At 35.7% G+C, this 17,879-nt stretch overlaps 1 protein-coding gene across 1 annotated transcript; it reads left to right on the top strand.

Moving 5' to 3' along the window:
- Positions 1-3,331: 3,331 nt before the first annotated feature.
- On the top strand, positions 3,332-7,249 carry LOC107813715 (serine carboxypeptidase-like). Its single transcript, XM_075249290.1, has 8 exons — positions 3,332-3,864; positions 4,029-4,197; positions 5,151-5,270; positions 5,430-5,573; positions 5,677-5,827; positions 5,935-6,023; positions 6,133-6,391; positions 6,817-7,249. The coding sequence occupies exons 1-8, from the start codon at positions 3,539-3,541 to the stop codon at positions 7,062-7,064; spliced, it is 1,506 nt and encodes a 501-aa protein (XP_075105391.1). The 5' UTR covers positions 3,332-3,538; the 3' UTR covers positions 7,065-7,249.
- The last annotated feature ends 10,630 nt before the right edge of the window (positions 7,250-17,879 follow it).

The raw sequence follows: 17,879 nt of genomic DNA, 5'->3' as shown, positions 1-17,879 counted from the left end.
ATCTTTATTAGATAGTCGGAGTAATTCTCTAAAGATAACAGATACTTACTAAAATTAAAAGCTAGAATATTATAGGCCCTTTCTAACTTGAAATACCAAAGCAATAAAACTTGGTTGATAAGATCAATAATGAAATATATTAATCAGAAGAAATAATACCTTCCGCAATGGTTGCAGAGAATCACAAAGTTTACAGAATTATGTTATGGAGTAATACTTCTCAATAAATTTATGATGGAGAATATGGAACAGTGGCTTCTTTTATAGAAGTGTTTGACTCCCTTTTTCTAATGGATTCAGACAATATAATAAGTTCTCAAATCAAATTAGTAATAGGAATGGATTGGACAATATAAGACTTTGCCAAATATAAGAATCTTTAAGAAGTATAACACATTCCTAAAGGTATTAGTATTAGGTGTAGGATTTGGACAATATAATAAGAGATTGTCAAATATAGTAATATTTACAATGTATAACGTGTTTCTCAAAGGTATTGATATTAAGTTTAGGGAATAGTTTTACAGAGGGGTAATAGGCAATGAAGTAGCAAAATTTTGACCAGCACACCAATTTAAGTAAAAAAATCGAATTTGTCAAATTACTAACATGTAGCTCAAAAATAAAGTTGAAATAGTAACATATTGGAGAATACTGGAAATCTATCTAAAATAAAAGAATTTCACCAATAAGGTTATAAAAACGGGAACAATAAAGAGAACTAATAATACCTTTGGAGAAAATTACTTCGTTCTACGCTAAAACCTTTAGAGAATAATGAACAATGTGGAACCATATCATCTTTTATAGGAATAATTGGCTTATTCTTTTCCTACATGGATTCGTGCAATTAAGCTGAATTCTATGGGAGAAATTAAATAAGGAAAAATAGTGTTGTCAAAAAAGGAAAAGGCTACAGGAAAAACATTGGCAGTGAGTAGACTGAATTTTATGGGATAAGATAAATAAAGAAAATTATTCTTGTAAAAAAAGGAAAAGGCTTAAAAAAAAAAAAGAAGTTGAGCTAAAGAAACCAATCGTAAACCAAATCGGCAAGGAAAAGGCTTAAAAAAAAGTTGAGCTAACCAAATCGTAAACCAAATCGGCCAAAAAGTAGGCGTGTAGAATTTGACCCAAAGTCAACTATGTGGCATTAACGTATACGTAATTTAAATGAAAAGAAAAATCAGTCTTCGATAATTTACAATTATATCCTTAAATTATACAAATATATAAGGTTATAAAAATCGATCAATGTTTCAAGAATATTTTAGTCGTTCAACATTTAGCCTAAATTATTCGTGCTTTTATAATAATATAAGATAATGTTAATTTTGCTTTAATTTAATTGATCGATAGAATAAGATGCCCGAACAGATTTTTTGCCATTAGTCAATGTAGATATATGCTTAAGAATGAAGAACCCCAAAGTCCGTTGCTTTACGGTCAAACGAGACTAGCGAGTAGGTTTGTGAAGGGCCACATTGTATTTCCCTTATAAGCAACATATTGCCATCCCCGTTGAAGCCTGGATCATATGCACAAAAGTTAAGCCTCAAGGTCTCTTGCTGTCGCCGCAAGAAATAGAAGATATAAAAGTATTTAACCTATATATATTGTTAGTGTAAGAAAAACTTACAAGTATTATAAAATATATATTGTAACATATTATCTATATTATTTTCAGATTATTAATTTCACTTATTATGAATATTTATTTGTAGCTATTTCTAGGCGATCTGCAAATAGTATGAAAATTTATTTCCTCAATACATAAAAAGTCTCCTTGGTGAGGGTAAGTTTTTACCAAAAAGTGAACAGTGTGCATAGCCTTTTCTATTCCATTTACAATAGTTTAAAATATTTTTGTCTCTTTTCTCTTATAAAAGATAATAGCCTAGTAAAATAAAATACTCCCTATATTTCTGTTTATGTAAACCTTTTCGTTTTTTGAGATTGTAACTATATGTGTTTTGACCAATATTTTAAAATATTTTTTTTTATATTGACATGAGAAGAAGTGCAGCTTATAATAGTCATTGTATATTTTTAGAATATTTAAGTTTTAACTTTAAAATATCGAGTTAATATAATTCAATTTAATTTTAAATTTTAGTCAAATTAACTCTCAAAAAGATAAAAAGTTCATGTAAACAGAAATAGAGGGAGTACTCATTATCCTACTTTAATGATTTACGACACTCAATTTCAGGCAACACTTATCGGAAAATATATACTAATTAAAGTGATAGTAGTAGATGGTTACTCTTAACACAATCTACTTTAATGCAGCTCTTATGACAATTACAATAAATTCAGTAACACCATGGACTTATAGCATTTTCCACCCACCCCCAAAAAGATGAATAATCCTTTTGCACGATGACTGGAATCAACAGTAATTAAAATGATTATGGATCATTTCATTTCATTATTCTATGTTTGGTGGCAATCGTTATAGATTTACAGTAATTAAAAAGATTCATTACCTGTTCTTGTAAAATAATTTTCCATCGAAAAATATCAGTAACTGGGGTGATGATTATTGTTATCATGAATTAATTGCACCATATATAGAAAAAATTATCTTTCTGTTATGAGGGTTAGCTGGCGCATTATTAAAAACTCGGTGGATAATAAGTCCGTCTCTCTACCCTTATCAACTTAAATACGAGGTTCTTGTACTCATCAGAATGAACTATCGACATGCATCCAACCCACGGCAAGTTTACGTAGTTTGATGTTTATGAAGCAAAAGATATAGTACTAATATTGGGATTAATAATACCCGAGCTCTTTAGTACTAGTGTTTTGTTTGGTTCACGACGTATAATTCAAATATTTGTTTGGTTTAAAACTGAATAAACTTGGATAAAGCTTTATTTTTAATTTTAAGTTTAGCCATGCATGTTAAAGGATTTTAGGAGAAGAATTTGAGAGAAGGGCATCTTTGTTGTTGAGTTAGTTTATCCAACGATCAGCTAATCCCGGTATTGTTATTCCATATTGAATGTGATACAATGATTCCAAAATCATGATATAAAGAGTCCCGAGTTTGCTTATCCTAAGTCGTATATTCCAACAAAATGCGAGATAAAATAATATAATATTTGTATTTTTTAGAAATTATTTTCTTTATATCCATGATAGTAAATGACCCTTAAAGTGAAGAAAAATGGATGGGTAGGTAGGGTTGAGTTCTTTTTGAAGAGAAATAATATTGCAAATGTCCAATGAGTGATTAGACAAATTACCTAATTACTGAATTCTCTGCAATATGAAAACTTAAATCCATAAATAAATATATAATAGAACCCTTGCCTTTTCCTTCACCTCACACCTTTCCCCCAAAAGGAATGGGTACTTTGTCCATATTAGCATCATTCTAAACAAACATAGCGTTTTAAATCCCATGTTTCTTACCGCACCCATTCTCTCTCACACAGACACACAGTAACATTACACAGCACAAAGCCTATTTCACACTCTTCCTCTTCCTTATAAATATTAATGCCCCCCATAAAGTCATTCTTAGAAAATGGCATCCTCTTTCTCTTTTCTCTTTCTTGCTTTATTTCTTCTTTTTCTTTCTTCTCCTGCTCTTTCGTCCAATAATGACGATGAGTTTGTCCTATCTTCTCCTAAATTTCCTGTACCAATGGCAGAAAAATTCATCAATCAGCTTAACTTATTCCCTAAGCATGATATCAATAAGTTTGAACCAGGGAAATCTGTAGCAACCACTGAGCAAAGACTCTTTGAAAAGAAATTCAATTTATCTTATCTTGGTGATTCTGGAGCCACTGTTCAAGACTTGGGTCACCATGCTGGTTATTATCGTCTTCCACATACTAAAGATGCAAGGTATATATGAATATTATTAATCGTTTAAATTATATACACTGACAAAGTATTAAGATTGTTTACTCCACCAACACAATTTAATCAATCATAGCAATTTACGTAAATTAATGAAATCTTGGTAGTGTTCACTGTTTTGTTTTTTTTTCAATTTTGGTGTTTTGCAGGATGTTTTATTTCTTCTTTGAATCAAGAAGCAGCCAGAATGATCCAGTTGTTATATGGCTAACAGGAGGGCCAGGATGTAGCAGTGAACTGGCTGTGTTTTATGAAAATGGACCTTTCAATATAGCAGACAATATGTCACTTGTCTGGAATGATTTCGGCTGGGACAAGGTTCTCGTTTTTCCTTCCTTCTTTTCTTTAAACATTCCCGTTCGACCATGAAAATTTTTTCATTTTTTTTCGAAAAATTTTCATTTTTTTCTAAATTAATATTTGGCTCATAAATTTTTTAATTTTCACTTGAAAATGAATTTTGGAATTTTTCAAAAATTTGAAAAAGTCCAAAAAGCCATTTTTCAAATTTTTTCACTCAGATCACATCACAAAAATAACCCAAAATTATATTCATGTCCAAACATAATTCTAATTTTCAAATACCATTTTCATTCGAATTTTTTTTTCCCACTTTTTTCCGGAATTTTACAATTCTTACGTCCAAACACCCACTAAGCCAATTTATTTGAAGATGCGTCTACACTGATTCAAACATCATTGTTTTTTTTTAAAAAAAAAAATAAGGTTAGATTTTTTAAAGATTATGATGAGAATATACTCCATTTTACCAAGATGTTATTCAAAAGAATTTCTATCATGCAAAGTATATTTTCACCTACCTGCTGTTTGTTAGTTGGGACTAGTAGAATTTTACATGTTCAGAAGGGATAAAGATTTTTCTTTTTTTCTTGTTTCTTGATTATCGGTTGAGATCTTTTAACAAAATTTTCCAACTTTTTGCTTTCTCTTCATTTACACGTAAAGTCCCTGTGTCCTGTTCATCTAAATATTTTTCCAACACCGACAGTGTCCTAATCACTTTATTTGCTTTCATTTTCCTGAATAAGTAAGATTCCTCTCAAACAATTTCTGATAGATTTCTTGATTGAAGTAGCTTTTCAGTATCAATTATTTGCAAGCAATGATCACAATTGCAAATTTTGAACTGCATGCGATGAGTTCAAATTAAGCAAACCAATGGACTTCAAATATCAAATTGTTAAAACTGAATTTCTCTTTTGCTTTGATTGTTAAGAATGATAACATGGAGCTTAATTGCAATTTGATAGGTCTCAAATCTAATATATGTGGATCAGCCAACTGGAACTGGTTTCAGTTATAGTTCTGACGAGGATGACATTCGTCACGACGAAAGGGGTGTAAGCAATGATCTTTATGACTTCTTGCAGGTGTGTTACGCTGTTTTGTGGTGTTTCCTCCTTTTTTTTCCTCCTCATTTTAAGCCTCTAAATTTCGACTAGTATTAATATCAAAATAATTTGAATATTGTCATTCTAGCTTTAAATTTAAAGTACAAAACCTTATCTTATTTATTTATTTATCACTAGGCCTTCTTCAAGGCACATCCACAGTATGAAAAGAACGATTTCTACATCACTGGAGAATCATATGCTGGGCATTACATTCCTGCATTTGCTTCTCGGGTTCATCAAGGTAACAAGAACAAGGAAGGAACTCACATAAACCTTAAGGTATTTATAACTAATTAGTCCATCTTCTATCTTATCTTCTCCTATAAATTCTTTTCTTTTTGCCAATTCTCAATTACTAATTGTGCGAATTATATTTGATTAGGGATTTGTTATTGGTAATGGACTCACTAATCCAGAAATTCAGTACAAAGCCTACACTGACTATGCATTGGATATGAGATTGATCAAAAAAGCTGATTACAATGCCATAGACAAGTCATACCCAAAATGTCAACAGGCTATTAGGCTTTGTGGTATTTATCTCACTAAAACCCCACAATCTGTTTTCTTTATCCCACAATCCTTCATTATTTCTTACATCAACTTTGTCCTATGCCAAAAAAAAAAAAAAAAACATTAGGAACTGATGGTGGAAGTGCATGCATGGCTGCATATCTTGTTTGCACAAGCATCTTCAACAAAATTATGGATGTTGTGGGTGACAAAAATGTAAGAAAGCATAGTTTTTTAATTTGCTCTCTCAGCTAATCATATTGTAACTAGGATCACACAGATTTCTAACCATAAAATGTGTTAATTTTTTACCTTCGAGCTGCAGTACTATGATGTCAGGAAGACTTGTGCTGGTGACCTCTGCTACGACTTCTCCAAGATGGAAACTCTCCTCAACGATGAACAAGTTAAGCATGCCCTTGGTGTCGGGGGTATTGATTTCGTTTCGTGCAGTTCTACAGTTTACCAGGCAATGCAATTGGATTGGATGAGGAATCTTGAAGCTGGTATTCCTCCACTTCTTGAGGATGGCATCAAGCTACTTGTCTACGCGGGGGAATATGACCTTATCTGCAATTGGCTTGGTAAGCTTCATTCATTTGTGATCCAAAAGAACTAGTACAATCTTGAATTGGGAGAGTCCTAGATTATGTGCAGTCTATTTAAACCTACCAATCCACAGTGTGAGATGAGCTTAAATGGAGCGACCTTCAGAGAGGATTCATATAATTAACCTCAACTTGCTTGCGATTGAGGCATAGTCAGGAGCAGATATAGCTCTTAACCTGCAGGTTCCTTCATACCGAGTATTTTAAATGTGGAACATAGATCTCTATATGAAAACTCGCTAAAATTTCAGCAAATATTATATCTGAACTAATAATTTGAAAAGCAAAATAAGTTCAGTAAAGGTCCAACTCATCAAGGTTAAATCCGGCTAAATCCTTGATCCGCCTCAGGGCATAGTTGTTGTAATCCAGAACTAAAATATTTTTCCTTGTATGGACAGGGAACTCGAGATGGGTGCATGCAATGGAATGGACCGGGCAGAAAGACTTTGGGGCAGCCCGATCCGTACCCTTTACAGTAGATGGTGAAGAGAAAGGAATTCAAAAGAACCATGGGCCTCTGACTTTCCTCAAGGTCCATGATGCAGGTCACATGGTTCCAATGGATCAACCTAAGGCAGCACTGGAAATGCTCCAGAGGTGGATGCAAGGGAAATTATCTAAGGAAGGTCACTTTGCTCATATGTAACTTCTTCAACGAATGAGCCACAATACAAAGACACAATAACAGTTTTACAAGTTCTTATGTGGTTCCAGGAAATGATACTAATCATGTAAATACACTTCACCATTTCATGTTATCCTACACCTAGTTTGAGGAGAATGGTGTTCTTTCTGAGGTTACACTAAGCATTAAATGTTGAAGAACCACAATCCAACTCTTTTAAATTGTTAATTTTACCCGACCTTGTGCATCAGGACAAACACTCCCATAGCATTGATCTCCGGTTAATAACCATGTCAAATATTTTGCATCTATAAATTCTCCTAGCATTTATTTGCCTTTCCCACTAATGACAAGCAGTAGCATCATACTCTAACAATTTTAAGGGAAAAGAAAATGGCATGTAGGCAAAGAACTTAAATTTAACAAGTACTTATGGATATGCTTATCGCACAACACTAGTTTATGACATCTTCCATGGTTCATTCAATTATTTGCAATCTGCTATACGAAAGGAGGGCTTAATAATGCTAGAGAGAACATATAGGAAGCAATTCAGCCATTCTACATGCAGATTCACCAAGGGGTTAACGCTTTAGCCTTTACTGCACCCAAAAAACCACATCCTAACAATGCACAGTAACAGAAAGAAAAATCCTTTTTCAGACTCATGCCATGTAATAACACTGTCACACCTCCTTTTTTTCCTACACCACGAAAAGGGTATAAGGGAGTTTTTTCCAACTTAAAGTGACAATCGAAACGGGATTCATTTATTATTAAAAATTCAGAGTCACCACTTGGGATAATTTATTGTGTCCCAAGGCACCGGTTCAAATCCCGAATCGAGGAAAAGATTGACTCTGTTTTACAGTCCGCGAGCACAGAAATCCGGGTAAGGAATTCTGTTAACCCGGGAGAAGGTGTTAGGTATTCCCGAGTTCCGTGGTTCTAGCACGGTCGCTCAACTGTTATAATTGGCCTATTATCTGATTTTAAAACATGTTTTAGCCTATGGTTCAATTTTAACTTATTAACCACTCTTATTCATTTTTAGGAAGATTGCAACGTCATTTAAAATATGTCTTGAACCACGTCACATAAATGCACTCGCGGTCCACGACACATTTTATTTAACGTTGTTGGGATTTGGATTTGGGTCACATGAAATGCACACCCGAGTTTAGGAAGGTAATTTTAAATTACGCGCCTAAAGAAACTACGCATTTTTCAACTTTGCGAGGGCCATAGAAAATTCGTTAAATGGTATGCCTCGAATTCTAAGGATTTAAAATTAATTAAATGAGGGCCATGAGTTTTGAGGTTTTATTGTGGATGGAGTGGTATAAATTGATAAGTACAAAAGGCCTAAAGAAATGGGTTAGCTACATGTATATCACTGGAGCCTTTTGTTATAGCATACTACAATTCAGAAAGGTGGAGTTGGCATTTATGTGAAAACAACAAAAGACAGGTGTCAGCTTTGGGTTCATCTCCATATCATCTTCAAAAGACCGACTTTCGTTTTTAAATTCTAGAAAGAAACTAACAAAATTTTATAACAAAATAATGAATCTTAAATGACCATATGAGCACAAAAAAAATCATGCTGAGAACTATTCGGATGAACCAGAAGGAACAAAACAAACATGGACATACAAAAATGCATTTTAAACTTGATTATAACAAAGAACACTTAAAGTAATTAATTTATTTAACACTATGCTAAAGAGAAAGTTGTAGTATCACCACTATAACTTCTACAGTACCATTTTGAAGCAGAGGAAGTTGAATCTTTCACATGGTTAATTTAAGAAAATATGCAGCCAATAACATAAATTGAAGATAAGATCCTTCCACTAACACAATCTATTTTATTTTTTTACATCTTAATGTTGACAAATTATTCAACTTCACATACTTATTTAAATTTCAAAATATGAACATGGTCCTACATGGGCTTGAAATCTAAATGTAAACAAAACAATACCTATTGGTTACAAGTCATGAGCCATGAAAAATAAAAAAAAAAAGTAAAAAAAAAAAAGAGAAAAAAAACAAAACGAGACAGATTCATGAACATACTAAAATAACGTTAACATTTACAAATCTTAATTCACTCAATCAAAGAAACATCATTCATGCGAACAGATCCAATACGAAAGAAACTTTATCAAAAGAACCAAATCAATTTGTTTCTGCTTCAATAAAGATGCTCCGATATTTTTTAACTCAAGAGCTTGAATTACATACCTACAAGAGAGTGAAATCAAATGAATAAAATCTGAAAGTTGTAGAGTCAATACAGCAGCAACAACAAAATCTCTATCAACTCTTTTTCAAACCCAAGATTCAAGGCCCGAAATGTTGAAAGAAAAATTTAATGAAAATTTTCAACCTAAATTTCTCTCCTCCCCCTCTCTTCTTTTTTTTTTTCTTTTTTCTTCTCAAATTTTCGCTTCTATTTATAGCAAAATTTTCGAGATTTTAAAAAAAATATTTTTATTATTTTATTATTTTTTAATTAAACGAAATCTCACTTACAAATTGCTTTATTTTTTTATAAAATGAAATCCCGCCTTTCTTTACTTTTATTTTTTAAATTCCAACTTTAATTACTTTTATCTTATTAAAAATCCCACTTTTTTACTTTTTAAAAGAGAATTCCACTTATTTAACTTTTCTTAAAAAAACAATCCACTTTCTTTTGCTTTTCTTTAAAAAATGCTACATTCTTTTACTTTAAATTTTTTTAAATTTTCAGATACCTTTTTATTTATTTTTTAATTCCAACTTTCTTTTACTTTTTATTTTTATAAAATTTCCACAAAACTTTACTTTTATTTTTTTAATTTTCTACTTTCTTTTACTTTTTAAAAGAGAATTCCACCTACTTTTACTTTTATTTTTTTTATTCAATACTTCCCTTTTTTCTTATTTTATAAATCACTCCTGAAAATTAAAAAAATTAATATTTTTCGGAATTTTTTTTATTTTAAAAATAAAAATAAAAATAAAATAATATTAATAGTAATAATTCACCTTTTAAAATTTTTTATTTTTATCCTATAATAAAAAGTGTAAGAAAGCTAAAAATTGTAGGTTAAAACTCCTAAAATATTTACATAGAAGAAGTGTTAAAAAAATTAAATATTGTCAAAAATTAGGTGTTCACAGCTGCCCCTCTTTGTTTGGAAACATGAAGAGTTTTGAAGCAAAGATAAGGTGAGCCATGTGACTAATTTTTGAACATATTTTTATTCAAAAGGGAAGAAATAAGGATAAGAGAAAAGAGAAAGAGTGCAACCGAGTCTTGGTTTTGGACAACCTACATATCCCAGGTTATATGGGAATCAGGTCGCGTGTAGTTCAAGAAGTTTTGGTAGCTGGTACTACCGAAGAGCTGTGATTTTGCTGCTATTGCTACTGTTTCTGCTTACTGAACTTCTTATTACACCGTGACAAAATAAAAGAAGTCAAACTAAACTATGATATACGAATTACAAGAATCCTATCTATATCTTCAAACTTGAACTTGCAGTTCCTGCTGCCCTGCTGACTTGTACTCTCTGAATGAGATTGCTTTGTTGCTGACCTGAATTGCATTCTAAGATGTTTTCCCTTTATTCTTCAAGTGGGCTCCTGATTGTTGTCTTCCTTTGAACCTTGTTGCTTCCCTTCGTTCTCCAGGTGGGCTCTTGATTACCAACACTTGCGCTGCTTTTCCTCAAAACTTGAACTGCTTTCCTTCATTTTTCAGGTGGGGTTCCTGATTGCTGAACTCCTTTGAACTTCTCTGCTTCCCTTCGTTCTCCAGGTGGGCTCCTGATTGCCAATACTTGCATTGCTTTTCCTCGAAACTTGAACTGTTTCCCTTCGTTCTTCAGGTGGGCTCCTGATTACCAACATTTGACTTGCTGCTTCCCTTCGTTCTTCAGGTGGGCTCCTGATTACCAATACTTGAACTGTATTCCCTTGCTCTCCAGGTGGGCGCCTGATTGCCAAAACTTGAATTGTAGTCCCTTGCTCTCCAGGTGGGCGCCTGATTGCCAAAACTTGAATTGTATTCCCTTGCTCTCCAGGTGGGTGCCTGATTGCCAAAACTGGAATTGTATTGCCTTGCTTTCTAGGTGGGCTCCTGATTGCTGAAACTTGAATTGTATTCCCTTGCTCTCCAGGTGGGCGCGTGATTGCCAAAACTTGAATTGTATTCCCTTGCTCTCCAGGTGGGCGCCTAATTGCCAAAACTGGAATTTTATTCCCTTGCTCTCCAGGTGGGCGCCTGATTGCTTGACTTGAACTGTCTTCTTCTTGAAACTACTTTTCTTTGACTTGTCCTCCCTTGTTTCTCCAGGAGGGTTCTTGATTGCTTAGGTATGAACTGCTTTCTATTCTTTGAAACTAGTGTTGTCCTTCCCTGCTCTTCAGATGGGCACCTGACTTCCACAAAATAGACAAAACGAAAGAAATTTTTCTGCCCCAGTTTGGTAGCCGAGCATATCCATGAGTGTTAATTGAATTATGCTACCAAATATCTATAAGAATTTTAAAGCTAGATCCCATTATCCAGGAGGGTCCTGAAAACTTCTAGTAAAATGCCTGTTTCAAAGCTACATTACATCTTCTAAAGGTATGACTTCTGCTGAATCTTGTTAGCTAAGACAGACTTAAAACTCATCCCATTATCCAGGAGGGTCCTGAAAATCAAAATCAAGTTTTATCTTAAGAGTGACATTTTTAGGGCTAAATTATACTCCCTTACAGTAGAACTTACACTAAATCTTGTTATCAAATGGAATACTTAAAGCTAGGTCCCATTATTCAGGAGGGTCCTGAAAATTTCTTGTGAATCCTACCTCAAGCTCGCAAACTTCGAAGTTCCGCTTATTTTCCAGGAGAGTCCTGAGAACTTTGCAATCAAACCTGCTTGGTACTTGCTCTTTCTTCACATAGGATTTCTCCGAAACAAATGAAATTTTTGTCCCTGTTTCAAATCAAAGAAAAATCTTGTCAGCTTAAAACGTGGTGGTTAGTTGTGGCATTCTTGGTGAAGGTGGTTCTTCCTTTGCCATGCTTTGCTTTGACTGGCTGCCTTGAGCCGGTCGAGAATTGTTTGACCTTCTGATTTATCCTTAACCCCAGGACCCTAGATGATCTGAGTGCTCTACACCCCAACCGTTGTTTTTCATTTCTGACCTCTGCATTTCCCGCGACATTACTGAACCATTTCACCGATTTAACTTTTGCTTACACTCTATGTCCCACTTTTCATCACACTATCTCTGGCATGTCCTAGCCGCATTTTGCTTTGTGCAATTTTGAAATTGGTACTAAACTTTGAAACTCCTTCATATTTGTTGAAACAAAGCTAACCTTGGAAGAGCTTTAGAGGAGTAAAATTAATAGCAATGAAATGCGACGATTTTGAGAATTAAGAATAAAAAAGAAAATCCAAATTTGGATGACTGTTGGAGAGAGAAAAAGAAACTTATCTGAGTTGAGTAACTGGCACCAATAATCATGGTATGAATTTTGGATTAATCGACCCAGTCTATTTAACCAATCACTTTCCCAATTGTTTTACTTTGTGCTCCAAGATCTCCGCAACCCGATGTTTACTTTCCGCCAACTTACAGACCTTGTTTGGCTTGCAGTGCCCTGAAGGGTTTTCACCGACAAACCTCTCTCATTTGTTCATTCCTCAATTCATTGTCGCCTCATGGTGCTCGTAAAGGTTTTCACCAATAAGACTCTCTCATTTTTACTTTCTCTCAGCTTTTGTCGCCTCATAGTGCCCACGAGGGTTTTCACCAATAAGACTCTCTCATTTTTTGATTTCTCTTGCTTAAACTGGAGTGTTGCCCCTGATATGAATCCTCTTTACTTGCTTGACTTGTCATCTCTCGAAGACTGATCGGGAGGTTTTTCTTTGGACGGCAATGTGGGCTCTTTGGATATGTTTGGAAAGAAAAGGGTATCAAAAAGGCTCAAAACAACTTAAATAGGTCAAAATTACAACTTTTGGAATCTGATCTCTTACCACAATCACAACTTCTGCCCCAGTTTCTTGCTTGGGGATTTTTTATCTTTATTTTGATATAATATGACCGAGCCGTGAGGCTGCCTACGTATCCTTAACAAGAATCAGGTCAAACGTAGTTCACACCTGAATTTCTTTGTTTTCTTGTATTTTCTCTTTTTGCTTCTTTTATTTTCTCTTTTTTTTTCTTTTTTTTTTTTCTTTCTTTTCTCTCTTTTTTGTTATTGATTCCAAAAGAGGGGTATGAAATAAAATAAATAAGGCTCAAAAGGGGAAACAAAGGGTAGAGTGTTTAGATAGCAGAACAAATTGCCTTCGTCATTCCAATGTTCGAAACAATGCCAAGTACAAACAATCAACAATTGAACGAAAGAAATCATATATAATATCTCTTGACTGCATCATAATTGATAGCCATGTCTACATATTTTCCTTCGATATCTGTTAGATACAAAACACCATTGGACAACACTTTTGTTACAGTGAATGGCCCTTGTCAATTTGGGGCGAACTTGCCCTTCGCTTCGGCCTGATGTGGAAGGATGCACTTTAATACTTGCTGACCCACTTCAAACTTTCGGGAACACACCTTTTTGTTGTACGCTCTCGCCATTCTCTTTTGATATAACTGGTCATGACACACTGCTGCCAATCGTTTTTCATCAATCAAACTCAACTGCTCCAAACGGGTTTTGAGCCACTCATCATCATATCTCAGTCTCAGCGACAATCCGAAGGGATGGGATTTCAACTTCCGCAGGTATCACTGCTTCAGTGCCATATACCAACAAATAAGGAGTTGCACCTACTAAAGTACGGACAGTAGTGCGATAACCCAACAACGCAAATGGTAATTTTTCATGCCATTGCCTGGAACCTTCTATCATTTTCCGAAGTATCTTCTTTATATTTTTGTTGGCTGCCTCGACTGCTCCATTCGCCTTGGGACGATATGGGGTGGAATTGCGATGTGCAATCTTAAACTGCTGACATACCTCTTTCATCAAATTGCTGTTAAGATTAGCACCATTATCCGTGATGATCACCTTTGGGATTCCAAATCGACAGATGATATTTGAGTGAACAAAATCAACCACTGCTTTCTTGGTTACAGACTTGAAAGTTTTAGCCTCAACCCACTTGGTAAAATAATCAATGGCTACCAGAATGAACCTGTGTCCGTTGGATGCTGCTGGCTCAATTGGTCCAATGGCATACATGCCCCAAGCAACGAAAGGCCATGGTGCTGACATTGTGTATCTGGCACTGATGACATTTGCGCACAAAACCGATACAATCTCGCTCCATGGTGATCCAATAATAACTTGCTCGGAGAATTTTCTTTGCCAACACATATCCGCTCATATGTGGTCCGCAGACTCCCGAATGTACTTCGGACATGACAATCGTAGCTTGTCTAGCATCAATGCATCTTAACAATCCAAGGTCTGGTGTTCTTTTATACAAAACTCCTCCACTGAAGAAAAATCCACTTGCCAACCGTCGAATTGTTCTCTTTTGATCCCCCATGGCTTGCACCGGATATACCCCCATTCTGATGTACTCCCTGATTCATGGAACCACGGTTCACCATCAAGTTCTTCTTCTACCATGTTACAGTAAGCATGCTGATCTCGGACTTGAATATGTAGAGGATCGACATAAGCTTTGTCCGGATGGTGCAACATTGATGCCAAGGTAGCCAAAGCATCGGCCACCTTATTATGGACCCTTGGAATATTCCTGAACTCTACTGATCGAAACCATTGACAAAGATCATGCAAACATTGTCGGTATGGTATGAGCTTTAAATCCCGTGTTTCCCATTCTCCTTGAATCTGGTGCACCAGAAGATCCAAGTCTCCCAAGACCAAAACTTCTTGGACATCCATGTCTGCAGCTAGCCTTAAACCCAAAATGCATGCCTCGTACTTAGCCATATTGTTGGTACAATAGAAATGAAGCTGAGCCGTAACAGGATAGTGATGCCCTGTTTCAGAAATAAGCACAACCCCTATTCCAACTCCTTTCATGTTGGCAGCCCCATCAAAGAAAAGTTTCCAACCTGGTTTTTCAATCTGCTCCAGTTCATCGATATGTATCACCTTTTCATCAGGAAAATAAGTTCTCAATGGTTTGTACTCTTCATCGACCGGGTTCTCGGCCAAATGATCGGCCAATGCTTAGGCTTTCATCGCGGTCCGAGTCACATAGAAGATGTCAAACTCCATGAGCAAAATCTGCCACTTCGCAAGTCTTCCTGTGGGCATAGGCTTTTGAAAGATATACTTCAACGGTCAAGCGCGAAATGAGGTAAGTAGTGTAGGATGACAAATAATGTTTTAATTTCTGTGCTACCCAAGTTAGGGCACAACATGTCCTTTCCAGGTGAGTGTACTTAACCTCATAAGCCGTGAACTTCTTGTTAAGATAGTAGATGGCATGTTCCTTCCTGCCAGTGATATCATGCTGACCCAATACACAACCAAATGAATTTTCCAGGACTGTTAAGTAAAGAATCAAAGGTCTCCCTGGTTTTGGTGGAACCAACACAGGTGGGTTTGACAAGTATAATTTTATCTTATCAAATGCTTCTTGACACTCATCAGTCCACTTGACCGCAGCATCCTTCTTCAGCAACTTGAAAATAGACTCACAAGTTGTCGTGAGCTGAGCAATAAACCTACTGATGCAGTTCAACCTCCCTAATAGACTCATCACTTCAGTCTTGTTCCTCGGAGGCGGAAATTCTTGGATAGCTTTGATCTTTGACGGGTCCAACTCAATGCCTCGACGGCTGACTATGAATCCCAACAATTTTCCGGATGGAACACTAAATGCGCACTTGGCAGGGTTAAGTTTGAGGTTGTACATGCGAAGCATATGGAAAAATTTCCTCAAATCTCAGATGTGGTCGGCCTGCTGCTTCGACTTTATGATTATATCATCTACGTATACCTCAATCTCTTTGTGTATCATATCATGGAACACAGTAGTCATTGCCCTCATGTAAGTTTCCCCAACATTTTTCAAACCAAATGGCATTACTCGGTAGCAATAAGTTCTCCATGGCGTGATGAATGTCGTCTTTTCCGCATCTTCTTCATCCATTAAAATCTGATGATACCCTGCATAGCAATCCACAAAAGATCCAATTTCACGCTTGGCGCAATTATCTATCATAATGTGGATATTGGGTAGTGGGAAATTATCCTTTGGACTTGCTTTATTGAGATTGTGGTAATCAACGCATACTCTGATCCTGCCGTCCTTCTTTGGTACTGGCACAACATTAGCTAACTAAATGGGATATCGTGTGACCCGAATGACCTTTGCGTCCAACTGCTTGGTGATTTCTTCCTTAATCTTCACACTCATATCAGTTTTGAACTTTCTCAATTTTTGCTTGACGGGAGGGAATGTCGGGTCAGTGGGTAATTTGTGGACCACCAAATCAGTGCTCAAACTTGGCATGTCATCATATGACCATGCAAAAATATCTTTGTATTCAATCAGTGCTTTGATTATCTCTTCCCTGATCTTTGGTTCAAGGTGGACGCTTATTTTAGTCTCTCTGATATTATCTGCGTCCCCTAAATTGATGGCTTCTGTATCATTCAGGTTGGGTTTGGGTCTTCCTTCAAAGTGATTTAATTCCTTACTAATCTCTTCAAAAGCCTCATCCTCATCATATTCTGATTCGTCATCACACTCTACTTCTTGAATTATTATTTCAAAATCAGATTGATGTTTAAGACTGGGCTGAGGATTCCTCATGCATACCATGTCATTAGAACCAGCGTAAAAAGAACTGTACAGAAAAGAAAAGAAAAACAAAAAGAAAAACCATCAGGAATGATTAAGAAAGGGAGATTGCATTTCATTGAATGATAAAAGATAACAAGGTTTGCACACTCAAACAGACTGAAAGATAACAATCTGGATTACAACCTCGAAATAACCCAGACAAACTGAAGGAAAATCAAAATAAACTACCAAAACTCCTCCCAAGTGGGGAGAGGAGTAGCCTTCCAATTGTTAAGCTTTGTTTTTGGCCCAACAAATTGCATTTCTGCATTGCTAGAACCTTCTCCAATTTCCACCATGTTTACATTGTCAAATAATTTCTCGAATTTTTCAATTAATTCCTTGTCAGGATAAATCACAGAACTGGGAATTGCTGTTACTGGGAGATTTCTGGTACCAGACTTGACAAATGATCTGGAAAGACGTAGGACCGGCTTCGGAAGGACCCATGCCCTCTGTTTTAATTTCCTGGCTCTTTTTATGTCTGCGGCTGTGGACTTGAATCCCAGGCCAAATGTTCCCAAGTTTTTAGGGAGGGACACCGGCTGTATGATGCCCTGTAGAGATGAACCCAAATCTTTTCCTGGTACAAAACCATTCTTCAACATTTCAAAGGCCATCCTGACTGATGCGGCGGTTATCCTCGGATTTGGAATGTGTTTCCCCTCTGGAACTTTCTCGACCAACATTGTGTCAAAAACCTGGTAGACCCACGGCCCTTTGTCATCTTCCATTTCAATGAAAGGCACAATGGCATTGCTATGAGCGCATAAATTATCTTCGCCGTGCACAACTATTTCTTGTCTATCCCATTCAAATTTGACCATCTGGTGTATTGTTGATGGGACTGTTTTAGCTGCGTGAATCCATGGTCGACCTAACAGCAGAATGTAGGAAACAACTATGTCTAGCACCTGGAACTCCATTGTGAACTCAACTGCCCTAGTGTCAGCTCTAGCACTATATCCCCAACTGAATCTTTGTCTCCACCA

The sequence above is a fragment of the Nicotiana tabacum genome, chromosome 3 (assembly GCF_000715075.1).
Source record: "Nicotiana tabacum cultivar K326 chromosome 3, ASM71507v2, whole genome shotgun sequence".
In the NCBI taxonomy this organism is placed as follows: domain Eukaryota; kingdom Viridiplantae; phylum Streptophyta; class Magnoliopsida; order Solanales; family Solanaceae; genus Nicotiana; species Nicotiana tabacum.
The sequence above is the reverse complement of the archived record's forward strand: the minus strand, read 5'-3'. Positions and strand labels throughout refer to the sequence as shown.

Bases quoted from the DNA above. Each gene is read 5' to 3' on its own strand.
- LOC107813715 (XM_075249290.1), top strand. From the start codon at position 3,539: ATGGCATCCTCTTTCTCTTTTCTCTTTCTTGCTTTATTTCTTCTTTTT. The intron at 3,865-4,028 runs GTATATATGAAT...GGTGTTTTGCAG, and splicing joins CCACATACTAAAGATGCAAG to GATGTTTTATTTCTTCTTTG. The intron at 5,574-5,676 runs GTATTTATAACT...ATATTTGATTAG, and splicing joins GAACTCACATAAACCTTAAG to GGATTTGTTATTGGTAATGG.